At 36.5% G+C, this 15,476-nt stretch overlaps 1 protein-coding gene across 1 annotated transcript in view; it reads right to left on the bottom strand.

The window, feature by feature from the left end:
- LOC106464133 (nucleoporin NUP188 homolog) overlaps positions 1–15,476 on the bottom strand; it is a 112,407-nt gene that overhangs the window by 49,262 nt on the left and 47,669 nt on the right. The window contains exons 16-19 of the mRNA XM_022391813.1: positions 10,417–10,520; positions 9,649–9,777; positions 3,319–3,394; positions 2,928–3,068 (exon numbers count right to left, since the gene is read on the bottom strand). Of these exons, the coding sequence (XP_022247521.1) occupies positions 2,928–3,068; positions 3,319–3,394; positions 9,649–9,777; positions 10,417–10,520 (450 nt within the window). The remainder of the gene's footprint in view (positions 1–2,927; positions 3,069–3,318; positions 3,395–9,648; positions 9,778–10,416; positions 10,521–15,476) is intronic.

The following is a 15,476-nucleotide window of genomic DNA, read 5'->3' as shown; positions in this document are numbered from 1 at the left end:
AAGGACACAGAACTGATATAAACAGTCCCTGTGAATGAACCTGAGGTCAGGTTGTGAAGCAGGGGATATCAAAACAAGGAGAATGCATCTGACCCATCAGTCTTGGTCATCCATAGGTCTAATTAGAAAGACCAAAGGAGATAGAAGTAATTCTCCTTCCAAAAATGAGGGGGTGACCAAAATACGGTTGATGGAGGATAGGTCAATGCACGAGCAGCAGTTCCCAGTCTTTATGAGAACCATGAAGAATTATAATCCGGAGAAGGGTCAAGAACTCTCTCTATGAATTGCTTCTCTAACAGATCTGAAACCACCCCATCCAGATGTTGGAGATAGGCTAGAAATGAGAAGGGATGAAAAGCTATGTTTGGAATAGAGGAGGAGAAGGGGAGTAAAGTAGATGGCTAGGCTGTGGGTCAAGACCAATTTGTCTGTAGTAAAATGAGCCCATAAATGAGAAACTTGGACAGACAGGGCCCCTCAGGACCTGAACAGACCAGATGGTCACTGATTGTTAGGACAATAGGAGGGACTTTGGGTGGAAGGCAGGGAAACTGAATGAGAAAGAGGGGTGAGTGAGGTCAAGGGATGGATGTGGAGAAGTGAGATTGGAACTAACATGAAACTATTGAGGAAAGGGAAGACTGATGGCAGGCTGCTTCATCTTGTGATTCCAGACAATCAGTGATACTGCCAAGGAGCTATTGATGGAGGAATGGGTCAAAATGAAAGTCATGAAGAAAGGAGGTGGATAAATGGGCATGAGAAGTTAGGGTATCTCTACCCAAGAGATTCCAACAATAAGAAATCAAATGAGAAGTGAAAGTGCAGAGAATGTTGAAAGTGCCATGGAAAAGAAAGGTCTGTGTGTCCCAATCATGAAATGGATAGAGGGAGGGTAACAAAAGAGGGTAATAAGGAAAGCACGAAGTCAGGAAGTTTGGACACTGGACAGTGACACGACCGACAAAAAGTCCATCCCCAGATTACAAATTTGACTTCAAGGACTGGATGTCCTGGAAAGGGAAGGGGTCGGGATTGTTCTAGGAAATATAAAACATGAACTGAAATAGCAAAGAAAGGTGGAAAAACCAAGAAGTCATGAGGGAAAGGGTTTTGTAAAAGAGATCAGGAAGTATTATAAGTAATAGGGTAATGAAAAAGAATGGTACATACCTGGGAACTAGTTCTTAGAAAACTTAAAGAGGAATGAATGTCTTCTCAGAAGTAATGGAAGTATCCTTGGCAAAGACAGGAGGTTAAAAAAAATTCTTCATTTCATCCACCTCAACTTCAGACTCAAAATCCTATGAAGGGAATGGTGTGACAAGGATGAAAGAGAGTCCTTGGACCCAACTACACATTGAATGATGGCTGCCATGATCTCTACAGGCAAAGAACTTTCTGAATTGTTGGTAATTGGGAGTGATATTTGTACTCACTTCAGAGAATAAGAATTCCCATGAAATTGTGAATTCATATTGAAAGATTGAATACACAAAGTTGTTGAAGTATTTTACTACAAGTCTCAGCAAAAATAAACACATCTTTGCATGACTGTGCCCGAGAAAAAGAAAGATGATTTTCATGTCTGAATGTAGAGGGAGCATTTGTGCAAGGAAGTGTGTCACAGTCCTATTGGTGCAGGGTTGTGTTGCATAATACATCATCATGCAGTAGCACAAATTTGTGTAAGTTTTGGGTATGAGTTTTCATAAGGCTGATGGCATGCAAGTTTCTCAGGCAGATAGTGTGACTTCAAGAGGAAAATAGTTTTCTGTGTATGGTGGTGAGTGATTGTATTGGAAGTTTTTTTTTATTATTATTAAAATGTCATGGAGCCCAAATCTATAATTATTTATAGTTGGCTTTAAAGAATAGTTTAATAATTAAATGTACACATATTTACTAAAGCCAATTAAAGTTGTGTATAACTACAGCATATGTGACCTGGTTGCTTTTATTTTTTGCAAAACATGAATTACAAAGCAAATTCACTGACAATTAAACTAAAGTAATACAAGATTATTATTTGCCTCAGAAGAGGTCTTACCACAAAAACTGTGTCAGACAATAAGAGTAAATTGCCAGAAAAGAGTGGGGATTATATCATTCTTTAAGTACTGTTACTCAGGACACTCTGAACACTCACAAAATTATCAAATAACGTTATGGTGTAGTATATAAAATCTTTCTTTTTCCATTACCAAAAAATGATAAACAATAAAAAAAAAGAATGCAATATCACAGCATTTAAGCTTTGTACTGTTTTCTAGCTTTTGCTGATGATAAAGAACTTCAAGATTTAAAATTATATCAAAATATCAATGAGTAAAAATCTGTATTAACAAAGTTTACAGTTTCTATATGAAGAGGTCATTTATGTATTGTACTGGTACAGAAAATATCTTCAGTTTCCTATCAAAGTTGATATAAAGTTTAATGCAAGGTAATTTACATTATCTTTATGAGGTAAAATGAATCCTAGAACAGATTTTTTTTTTGCCCTAACTGACATGACGCACAGCAACATGCAAAATTAGATTCTATTAGGACTTGTCTGAATTAACAGAACAAACGTTTAGCAATACCTAAATCACTTTAGAACATCCAAAGTGATATAGGAACATACAGAACATCCTACATCATATTGGATGTTCTAAAGTAATTTAGGTATTGCTAAACGTTTGTTTAGAATAACTTTTGTCTGAATTAACAGCCTACTAGAAGGATACAAGACCACAAAAAAAGTCTATATGATAAAGACTAGAAGCATGACTATTTGGGAATTAGTTCACTACTTTTCGATAGCTCCCAACACATATATTTATTTATTTAAAAGTTACGTTATCAAACACTAACTTCAAAACATATAATACACACACATTATTAAACAGCTAATGTAATTATTAATAATAAACCTTTACCTTAGCAAGAACTAATAGAAAATCTCTCCAAGCAGTTAGAAGAGCAAAGGAGTCTCTAGCACGGTCTGTTAACATACTATTGTCTAATATTCCATGACTCATATCATATTCACCAGAGGGTGGAAGGGTGGACAAGATGTGCTGTAGAAGAAGAGACACAATAAAATGTAATATCAAGTTAGCTGTCTTAATGAACAATAAAAAAACTTAGTACTTTCAAACTATCCAAAATTCCTCCAGGACATCTATGCATAATATCCTGCATGTATTTATATATTTTATATTATGATACATCTAACATTTGTACAAAAAACTTTCAGAAGTCGTTGGGTAAAATTACATTTGAGTACCACTGTAACTATGTACGAGATTTTTTTTCACCTCTACTAACCTTAGAAAGTTTGGAAAGAAGTGATTTTTGTGAAAAGATTTTAAATATGTCTTGGAGTGCAGGGTCACATTTTCCACTAAACAAAAGAAAGAAGAAAATTAGATTGTGTCAAAAAATATAATAACATATAATATATAATAACAAAATTCAAAAAGAAAAAAAAATATTTAATTCTGATATCTCCTTCATAAATAATATGAAGTTTTATTTAAATAACTGACTAAAACATTTATACTAAGAATCTTGTTCAATACAAAAAAATCCATCTTCTGTTGCAAGCAAATGATAGGACAGGAGTTTTTAAACCAAAATTGTTTAATATATATATTTCACTCACTGAAATAAAATAAAAAAGAGTTTCTGTGATTTCAGTACTACCTAAAACTCTAGTATTATTTACAAACTTCAAAAAAGAATATTTTTTAACTATCTTTCAAGCAAGTTAGAAAGAGCGACTTCATGTCCAGTTGAGGACACCTGCAAGCAGATATTAAAGATGCTGTAATATCATAAAAGTTAACATTTTCCTTACCTGAAAATGTATTTCTGATAGATACTCACCTCTGTGCTCAGATTAGCTTTGTGAAACTCCCACCAAAAATTCACTTGAAAACACGTGAATTTACACAACTGCATGACATCATGCAGCAAAACCCTCCACCAATAGCAGTGTGACACATCTCCCACTAAATTCACGAGCAAAAATCTTCATTCCTTGATGAGGCAACTAATAAAGGTTCACCAGGAAAGTGGGGAGAATGGGTGTTCCATAGACAGAGTTTCTGATCCCTCTCTGGGTTATTATTCTTGCCTCTTCATTGTTCCCATAAAGACTGAGGGCTGGTGCTCAGTTATTGACCTATCCTCCTTCAATCATATTTTAGTTATCCCTCATTTTCTGAAGGAGAATTACTTCTCTCTCGTCTGGTCTTTCCAACTAGACCTATCGATGACCAAGGCTGATGAGGACTGTTTATATCAGTTCCGTGGCCTTCCGTTTGCAGTAGCATTAGTCCGTTATGTTTCTTCCACTTTATATAGGCTTTTACTCAACTTCCCTTAGTATGGGGCTACGGTTCCACTTCTACGTGGTTGACAGGCTTCTTCATGGAATGACTCATCTAAATTTCCAACTTGGTTCCTAACCCTGACCCAATATCTTGTTCACCTCTGGATTCCTTTCAACTCTCACCTCAGTAATGCCCAACCTTCTCTTCCCTATCTACTAGATTTCATAAGTCTAGTCATCTAAGTCTGCATCTCTCCTTCTCCATCTGCACATTAGTTCTCTCAGCCACGTACATGCTCTTGCTTCTCCAATAGGTCTGACACCACCCCATCCATACATTGGAGACAGGCTAGAACCAAGGGATGAAAAGCTATGGTTGGGATAGAAGAGGAGAACGGGAGTAAAGCCATGGGTTAAGACCCATTTGTCTGTAGCAAAATAACCCCCAAATGAGCATCTGGGACAGATGGAGCACCACAAAACCTGAACCGATCGGATAGAGGGGCTTCGGGTGGAAAGAGGTATGGGAAGAGGTGGAATGTGCAGAGAAGTGAGTATCTATTGGAAATACATTTTCAGGTAAGGAAAATGTTAACTTCTGATAAGATGACTCACCTATATACACAGATTAGCTAAAATCCCATGTTAAGATGTTGGAGGGACTAGTGCAGAAATTCCCTATATGAGCTTTCTTTAAAAAGTGCTAAAAGGAAGCCCATGGGGTGCAACATCCAATGACAGGAGCACACCCATGGGAGACTGCATCTTATCTCAATCAGGGTATACTCTTCACCTGAGTGAAGGATAGGGAGAGGTGAGAGGCCTGAAAGCCAGTACGTATAATAAAGTTGGGGCATGTTCATATTGTACCAAGTGTGCTCACTTCCTTGAACATCAATCTCTATGGGTCAGTAACAGCTGTGGGAAAAGTATCCATGTACAGCTCCTCAACTGTCAGACACTAATGGTCCAAGCCAGTCTTGGGGGGAGGGCACAGCAGTAGACACACTTGAAGGATACTTATGAAACCACCACTCAACCATCAGACTCTACGAGTCCATTGCTAGCTGTGGAAGTAAAATTAATGAGTGATACATCAAAGTTAGAGATATTAAGAAATATCAATAAATCTGCAAGCAGGAGTAAGGAGAAAAGAACAGAAAGTAGGTGAGATACACATCTAAAATCTATTCGGAGAATAAGATGTTTCTAAATAGGTTGGGGTTGTCTGTAATACACTCTGGAAAATCCCTTCACCACTTCTCAGTATAGAGGGACTCTGTGTTTTAGTTCCCACGTTCAGATCCCAATCAGTGAGGATTAGTCGTGGTCCACCACCCTAGTAGTTGGGAGCTAGTAAGTGACAAAGGTCTCCCATGCTCCACTCCGTGAGGGGGGGGGGTGGGATTCATGTAGGGGAGACCCAGAAAATGTGTCCAGATCCCCATCAGTTCTTCAGTCCAGAAGGGTCTTTTACTGGAGATGGTGCAATGGGTAACCACAAAACCTAATTTTAAAAGCCTATAAGTGCTAACCAGAGAAGCAGACAGAAGCACAACTCTGGTGTTGGCATTTTCCATGATAGTACAGTCTGTATCGGACTGGTAACAGTTATATATACAAATACCACAAGGTGAACTCCAGTGGTCTTACGAAACACCCCACATCATAGTAAGCAATAATTGGGCCAGGGTAGATGGTCCGATGTTATCCTGACCTGATGCAGAAGTTTGGGTAAGTATACCTTGTGAGGCAACACTAACCACCTAGTGGGATGCAAAAGTAAAAGAACAGTGAGGAAGGAATAAGTAAATGAATACTCACACCCATTAAAGGTGCAGGTCCGTTGGTGGAAGTATGCATGTTATTTCAGACAAGACAGCCAGATGGTGGAGACAGTATAATGTGAGACAAATGACTGAGGGGTAGTCAACATGCTAGCCCAAAGAGAAGGGGAGAATAGCTGAAGAGAGGTGACTCGAGAGAGCATACAAACATCAACTGTCTGAGGGGCATATATAAGATGTATGAGTTGGTTCATCCAACCTATAATGGGATAATAAGAGAAGCCTCAGGTAAAGGAGGTGTCCAAGCTATCAAAGGACAGTGAAAGGAACCACAAGGAGGAAAAATATGACAAAACACTGAGCAGCCCAGACAGGACAAAAGCTTTTGAGCAGAACAGAAATAACACCAAAAAAAGAGAAATTGAAGGAGGGTGATATAGGATAAAAAGAATGAGCACTTTCCCCTGCCATGTAATACAAGAGAAGGAAAGATTGGCCAGGACAAAGGAGAAGAGAAGAGAGGTTATGAGAAAGCAAGAGAAAACAAGGGCATAGATATGTGTACAACAACAAGTAAGACTAGAACAGGAAGAGCAGAAAGATTTGCTAGAGGTTTGATAGGGACTAAGATAAGAACATGGAGAACCACAATGATAATCCAATCAAGCAAGAGGTATGAAGGGGACAATGGATAAGGAAGGAATGAAAGAGAGTAAAAAGAATCAGAGACAAAGGGAAATTGTCACAGAAGGTGGATGAAATACTGCCTTAAAACCTGAGACAGAAGAGACTTACAGACCAGGGAAGAACTATCTTGTGAAAGAGGAGAAATAAGTTACAGTGTAATGAAGTCAAAGGGAAATGGTGACAAAGAGGCCAAAGTGTTAAGTAAGTCCTGTATGTCAGTACATGGAGGTAGTAGGGTGACCTGAGTGGGACCAAGAGATAGCTAAATGATCAGGAAGGTGAACTGGACAATCCCACATGCAATAATAAAGGTATGTCATATCCTATGGAAAGAGCAATGTGTGAGAACAGATCAGAAGTGATGGAAAATTGGGAAGGGGAAGAAGACAGGGCTAAGCTCAAGGAGGTGAAGTAACAGAAATAAGGTTGGGATAGGCTGTGAGGAGCCACCAAAAGGATCCCTAAAGGAGTGTTCCAAAACTGAGCACGGACCTGAGGGAGGAGATGGAGAGGAGAACATGCATAGTAAAAATGATGGGACAGACCAGACTAAAGGCATAGACAGTTACTGCTAAGGAATGAGGCACAGGAGACAGAATAAAGTATATTAGCAAAGAGGGGTGTGGCCAGGCAACAAAATGAGGAGGAACAATGAAAAAGCAGAACAATGGAAGACCAATGGGCAAGGAACCAATCTATGGGTAGGACATAGTCAGGCTGAGAAGTCTGCCAGCAATGACGTGCAGTGCCCCAGAACATGACACATTATGAACACATTTGATTGACATAGGCCCAGAATCAAGTCTGAACACTATCTTCTATATAGTAAACAAGTAAGAAAAGAAGTTTAAACATTATCTATTAAGACTACATCTTATGGAATAAGAAGCTACAACTGCTTTCCACCACTCGGAAAGTCACACTGACTATGGGTGACATTGTGTGGAGCAAACGAGTATGTCTAAACCATATCTTCTAGTGGTATGTTAAGCAGCAACTAACTAGATCTAAGGAGCATGTTAAGGAGCAATGAATGAGAATGAAACATTAATCACTAAATGTAAATGTTAAGAAGTAATGTACAATAACAAAATAGTATTGTATATGTTTGACTTGTCAAAGAGTGATGGATGGCAACCAACCACCACTTAACAATTAGTGTTTTGCCATAGTTTATTAAGGCATAATCTGTACCCATGGATGGTGGTGTTTAATATCACCTATGTGTACATATTAAAGGACAATCAAGGAGAACTAAACATGAACATCTAAGTATACATGTAAAAGAGAAACTAGATCGAAGCATCATCTACCATGGGTGAATGAGTAATGAACTATGATGAAGCATTACCTTCTAAGTGACAGAAGGAGTTAGAAAATATGACTGAACAACATATTCTGTGTGTTATATATGAAGGAATAAGGAACTAGAAATGAACATTAACATCTAAGTATGTATGTTAAGAATAGCAACTATTTATAAACATCAGCTGTTGTGTATATGGAAAGGATCAATGAACCATGACCAACATGATATTCTAAGTGGGATATGGTAAGGAGGAATTAACTATGTCTAAACCTTATCTCCTGTGTGTGTGTGCATGTAAAGAAATAATGAACTATGGCAAAATATTAATCCCAATAACTACCAGATACTTACATTGTAAGTACTTAACATTACTCTTGTCATATTTCATTTCAAAAATAAAACTAGTGAATGAAAGTGTTTGAAATTTGACAAGTCATTTGATTAATCTCTTCTATATGTATATCAAAAGTTTTTTTAAGGTAAACATTTATATTTTATTTCCCATTTTCTCTTACATACTACTAGCTATTATCATGAATGTACAATGCAACGAAAGGTTTAAAATTAAGAAATGGAAATATGTACATACCTTTTAATTTTTCATTGAATAATCTTAAAAGATATTTTAGTTATATTTGTAACTTCAGGTCTTTACCTTTCAGATATAGTTAATTTTTAATGTTTTATTTCCTGCCATTTACTGTTTATTATTCATCTTGACACAAGTCAAAGGTGCCCTCAGGACATATTACAGTATCTTTGGCAGAGATACGCAAGCATTTGGCAAAATGTTCTTGCATTTGCTTACTATTGTAAGCCTCGAGAACAGAGGCAAAGTTTAGGTTATATTAAAAAATTTTAAACCCTTCAAATATGGATTTTAAAACATAAATAATACATAATTAACTAAAATATAAAAGTAAAACATATATATATAGTTTAAGTAACACATATTTAGGTAAGAAACAATCGTAAGTACTATCATGGAGAAAGCAACAAACAGTTACTACCAGCAGTTACAAGCACATGATAACAAAAACTGTGAACCAATTTTAAAATAGTCATTGGGAGATTATATTGTAAAATGAGCTCTTTCTATTGGTTATAAACATGTGCATCAACTAAGCACATTTAGCTTGTAAATCTCAAGTCTAAGTATAGAATGTGGGTGTGGAACTAATCAAGTGTACATGTGTCCACTGAACTCAGGCAAAAAACTTTGAAACATAAGTCTAACTAGTGCAGTAGATGTAGTTTTTGTCTAGACATACATGTACAGACACTGTGTAGTTGTCTAATTCAAGTTAGAGAATCTGAAAGACCTTTTATGCGAACAGGAAGGTACATCACACTGCTATTGGTGAAGGGTTTTGTTGCATGACACATCATTATGCAGTAGCACAGATTCCCGTGTTCGCATGAATTTTGGGATGGAATTTCACAAAGGTGGTGGCATGCAAACCACTAGAGGAAAATAGCTAATCTATACATAGAGGTATGTCATCATACTGGAAATGACTCCTTTGAGAGTAGCATACCTGCCAAACACATTGCAATGAAACACCTCCAAAGCCACAGTCCTCAGTATGTAAGCCATAACACGGTCATCTGCTTCTACAAGCTCACCATTCAGAAAGGGATCACATAAAAGTTTCCAAAATGTTGAACTACAGGTGGATTAAAAAAAAAATGACATTTCGAGGTAGTGCAGAACATATTTTACACTGAGCAAAATTACAGTATCTCATTCTAAAATAAATGGGAGTGAAAGCAGAAAAGGACAAAATATTTTAATATTTGTAAAGTGTTTAGGACTTTTATTGTGCCACACCTTCAGATAATATATATACAATAAGCATACCTATGCATAGTCTTTTTTAAATCAGAAAGCTGTGAATTGTAGTTTAATAGTACTGAAACCAAAATAAAAGAAAATTAAAATGATAAAAGTTTAATAGATCTTATATTTAGTTATTTATATTTATTGGAGAACTATTCATTGTGTGATTAACCAGTTATGTTAATATTTACTTACAACTGTTTCTTAGCTCACAAAGAAAACCTATAGACTTTCAATATGCAAATATACTTGAACAAATGTTATCTTCAGTTTTCGGTATTCATCAAAAATATAGAATTTAATATTTATCAATGGAGAAGATCTAAATAAATCTTAAATATACATGCAGCAGCATTAAAACAAGAACAGTGCAAGTATGGTTTAGAACAAAAAACACCTCTTAGTCAGTTCATGCACAATTAAAAAAGAAGAAGAAAAAGTAAGAATAATTCGGATTACTACTCACTCTTTCTTTAGCTCATCAACTGCTAAGATTTGCTGACCAGCCCACAGAGCATGGATAAACTCTACAGCTGCAGAATGAAGCTCAGGTGGACAGAAATAGATTCCCTGTAAAAACAGAATATAAACCACTTACAAAGTCAAAAAAAAAAACACTAATAAATTCAACTGGTTTCAGTACTTCCAATTTAACAGCACTTACACTCTAACTTGTGAATAATGCGATTCAAGAAATCATGAGTTCTTTTAACAAAACTTATCATTTACATGACAGTAAGTAGAGTATCACATGATTCAAAAATCCGTTGTTTCTTTAGTAACATTTATAAGTCACCCAGTGTTTTTCTTCTGTTCACTTACATGTTAATCTATGGTCTTGATAATAATGTTACCCTTATTCTTTGATTAATTTTAAACTTCTTTGAATAAATGTTGAAAAATAATAACAGCAAAGACCCTATTAAGGAGCAAGATTATGGACACATTCTTTTCACACACAACCTATAATGAAATTTTGAACGTTTTATGCTAAATACCACTGAATAAAGGTGCAATCAGCTTTTAGAATTAATAGTGGGCTACAACTGTGATACTTAGATATCAGTGTTGAATATTGAAGTACTGCACTTTGGCCAGCTAAGCTTTAGTATATTATAGCAGTACATGTTACATTAAAAGATTAAAGGATTCATGAAAAATGGATTGCTTAAAATGTATAAAAAACGTATTTAAAACACCACTGACAAAAAGTCTAGTAAAATTAGGCTTAAGTTATGAAAATACATATCTCTGTTAAAGTCATATAATTTCATTATACATAACATCATCAGTTTAAGTTCTGATGTTTTCTCATGCAATAATTAAACCAAGTATGAAAAGAGTAAAAAGTTTTAAGTAAGATGTTTGAGCATGAATGGAATAAGAAAGTTAAATTATAACGTTCACCTTTATCCTAAGAGCACAATAATGTTAATTACCAGAAAGTTGTCTTAAGATTGTGTTAAGTTTATAAACTAAAGCTATAATAATTATGTCAATTAAACATTCAATGGACAAAGAGCTTACAAATATAACATTGTAATGTATAATTTTGAGATATCTTTAACCGAGAGGACATCAATATGTTATATGTGTAACCAAATTAGAAACAAGACACTTTATTTGTGATGAGGAACACATTCTATTTATTAATATATTTTTCTCACCGAAATACGAATTTCACCTTAGAAAATTTGATGTACAGGCCTCACTTATTAGTTAATTCACTACTCACACAAATTAGTTGTGCTGAATTCATGGCTTATCAGTGCTGTTTGGAAGACTGAAGCAAATAAATAAAGTAGGCCTCATATGATAGTGAAATGTGAACAGTTTGTTTGGTTTAGATGTATAGACATTTACTCACCTCTAATAACCTAAGATACCTTAAGTGTTTGGACCCAAATATAAAGCTACAGAAAGGGCTGAAAGTGCTCTGCCCACCACAGGTATGGAAACCCAGATTTTAGTGTTATAAGCCTACAGACTTACCACTGTGCCACTGGGAGGGGTAATAAAGTTGGTATGAGAACCTTATACATGTTAATTGCAGCTAATCAGATTGATTGGATACTGTACATGTGGTGAGGTAGCTATAAATCTAATGTTTTTTTAGGTTCACATTGCTATACTGTCATATGATAAATCTGAACCAGACTAAGTTCTTCACATTGACATAAATTAATGATTTTCAGAAAACTTGAGGTACATGACCTATTAATTTTGATAATCAGGAGACTGATTATCTTAAGTTTTCTCATAATCTAAACTCATGTTATGTTTCCAATTTTTGTGTGAAAAATCTAAAAAGACATACTCTGTTCCACACTACAAACAGACTTATCCAACATATATTACATATAGAATCTATCTGGTCATCATACACAGTTATAAATTTATAATTTTCCTATACTGAAAATGGATTTCTGATAGGTACTTACCTTTTCTCACATAAATAGCTATCCTCATTCTGTGCTGCCCTTTATATAAAGAATTAATTTCTTTACGCATGGCACAAGCCTCTCCTCCATTGGAACTGACTGATTTCAATGCGTCTCTCATACAAATCATCACGTGTCAACCCTCCACCAATAAGAGTGAGACATACTGTCATGATGCATGTGACTCCCTCTATTCAATTCTACCAAACTACCACTCAAGTTCTGGCAGAAGATGGAAGCACCAGTTTTCAATGGGGAGGAACGGTGGGAAATGTCAAAAGAGGTAAGTATCTGTTGGAAATAAATTTTCAGTATAGGAAAATTATAACTTCCGACATTGTACATTACCTCTTCTCACATAAACCTAGAATCCCACATTGAATAGGTGCAAAGGAAAAAAAGAAGTATCCTTTGAAAATGTCAAAAGGTCACTCACTAAGAGAAGACAGTCAGATTCTAAGATCTCATGTGGGACACCACACCACTTCTGAACCAGGTATACTCTTTGCCCATTGTAGAAAGATGTTGCACATATGGGTGGAAAATACATCTAAGTGGGAGAGAGAACTAAGGTTGGATAGTGATTCAAACAATATAATATTTATGATGTATCCTTGGTGTAGAGTGGCTAGGACACAACAGACCATACACGGCAAGTCAACTACATCCAAAACCCATGTTACTGGGAACACACATCCATGTGGGAGTAGAAAAGAGGATCATATTGGTGGCAAGTTAACTACAATCCAAAACCCAGCCATCTGGTGGGGGTAGGGAAGAGGATCACACCATCTTCACCTCAAGTTCATGAGGCCAGAGGGAATCAAGAACCCCAGATCCATGAACGGATCATATGTTAATATAAGAAATTGATAGATCAATCTGGAAACCTAATCTATCAATCTATACCAACATCGGGTATAGAAAAAAAATGTCTGCATAATGTAAACCATCTCTCTCAAATGTGAAATTGATCAGAACTGCCCCACGCACAGTAACTTCCTTGGAATAATAAGCATCGAGGGATAGTGGAAGGGGAATAACCAAAATAATCTGCAAGCACCTCCATCATGACCCACAACACGAATGGAGTACCAAGAGTATAATTGTGGGAGGAACTTAGACATCTGTAATACATGTGTGAGGACTTATGTTGATTGGTTCAACTTTAAATCCAAAACCCAGCCACTGGGAACCAACATCCACATGGGGGTAGGATGAGAGATTGCAATCAGAGGGGTGAACTGGATTTTGATGGCTCACTTCCATTTATATATGATTCATAATGATGGATATTATGTCATCTACACCAGCAGAACACCACCTCCCTACTCTCAACTGAATCGTTATATAATCATTTCTATATTTTGCTTGCATTTGTATTTCATTAACCCATTCAGGAGGATGCCTCCATGGTCCACCACCCCAATGGCTTGGAACTGGAAAGTGATGAGGACTCAAACTCCACTAGAATAAAATGGGAAAAAACGTGGTGGAGAGTCTGGAGGAACTACAGCATATGAGACAGTGCAATGGGTGACCATGAAACCCTATTTTTAAAAGCAGACCATACCGATTTATTCAATACAAGGCATGGAAGGGATGGGCAGCTATCCCCTTCTGCTTTACCCATGTAGTCCATGGGTGAGTATGGTCTGGGACAGGCAAATTTATGTTAAAATTCTATCACAAGGATAAAAAGTACAACGATCTGCAGTGTGCATTGCATGGCCATGAAAATATAACATGTAAATCAACATGGCCTTGTAGTGCGGATTTGATTTGTTAAAGAATAACTGGTCAGGCAACACTTGTCACAGAGCAAGATCCAAACAATGAGCAATAATAAAAGGGAAAAGGGCCCCAGAAAAAGAAAAATAAGAAAAAATAACTTCCCAGTCAAAGTCTCACTGAATTATGAAGAATGGTTACACGTGGAAGACGATAACTGGAAGAAGAAGAAAACCACAATCCAATGGAAGTAGTGAGAGACAAAAGTATCATGGGTAGTCTACATGCCTGATTGAAGAAGGAACAACAAAGATGAAATGCCAATGAAAAGAAAATGTGTCAAGTTGGATGAGGAGACACCTGGAACAAAGTACAGGAGGAAGACGATAAATAGGCATAAGCCAATTGAGTTAAGAGTCAAACCCAATAGGCAAAGGTGGAAGGAGAAAGATCACGAACAGAGGACGACTGCCAATGAAGAAAAAGGCGGAAACAAAACACCACAGAAGGAAGCCATGTGGGCAATATAGCAGAGAAGGGCACGTACAGGAAATAAAAGTCTATCCAGATCAGGCTGAGGATAAAGGTGTGAAACAGAAGGAAGGGAAAGCAGCTAAATGGAGAAGTTATCCAACGAGCCACCAAAGAGTTAGGGAGGAAAAACTATCTGAAGGAAGGGGAAGATATGTAGAAGGATAAAGAGTGCAGGAAATATCAATGGCAAATAAACAGACCACCGACATCCCCAGGTAAAGTGAGGCAGTGCAGGACCACATTAATATCCCCATCTGGAATGGCAGCACACCGTGGCAGATGACAAATCCAGAAGGAACACATCAACAGGTAAAGTGTGAAAGAGGTAAATGCCTGTAAGGTTAAGAAAAACAAAAGGTGTGAGACAGGGCTGCTCAAAAATCTGAGATTGAGGAGACAGAAGACCCCAGATCCAAAAGTAAAATGAGGAAATCTGCATGATAAAGAACAGCAGGTCAATCAGTGGAAAATCCTGGACTCAGAAACCAACAACGAAAAATGTTCTTTGTGCATTGAGAAACTTCCATGGAGGAACCAATATTTCAACGAGGTAGGGTGTGTCTATAGTCTGCTCAAAATTTCATATTTTTTTAGACTTAAATACGTCTTACTTACTAAGCTTGATAAATAATAGTGAAATTCTATGGTATTAATGTAGTAATTTATGATTTTTTAATTATTAAATTTATATATAAAACCGAGAAAAAAATATTTTGTTTTATATCCTCCACCGTGCAAAGTTTTTAAAGGCTTAGCAACCTAGGTCATGCAGCAACCGAGTACAAAGGTCATAACTAGAAGATGTAATTGTTTGTATTAG

This window comes from Limulus polyphemus, unplaced genomic scaffold (assembly GCF_000517525.1).
Source record: "Limulus polyphemus unplaced genomic scaffold, Limulus_polyphemus-2.1.2 Scaffold1567, whole genome shotgun sequence".
In the NCBI taxonomy this organism is placed as follows: Eukaryota; Metazoa; Arthropoda; class Merostomata; order Xiphosura; family Limulidae; genus Limulus; species Limulus polyphemus.
Note: the sequence above shows the minus strand (reverse complement) of the source record. Positions and strands in the feature narration are given on the sequence as shown.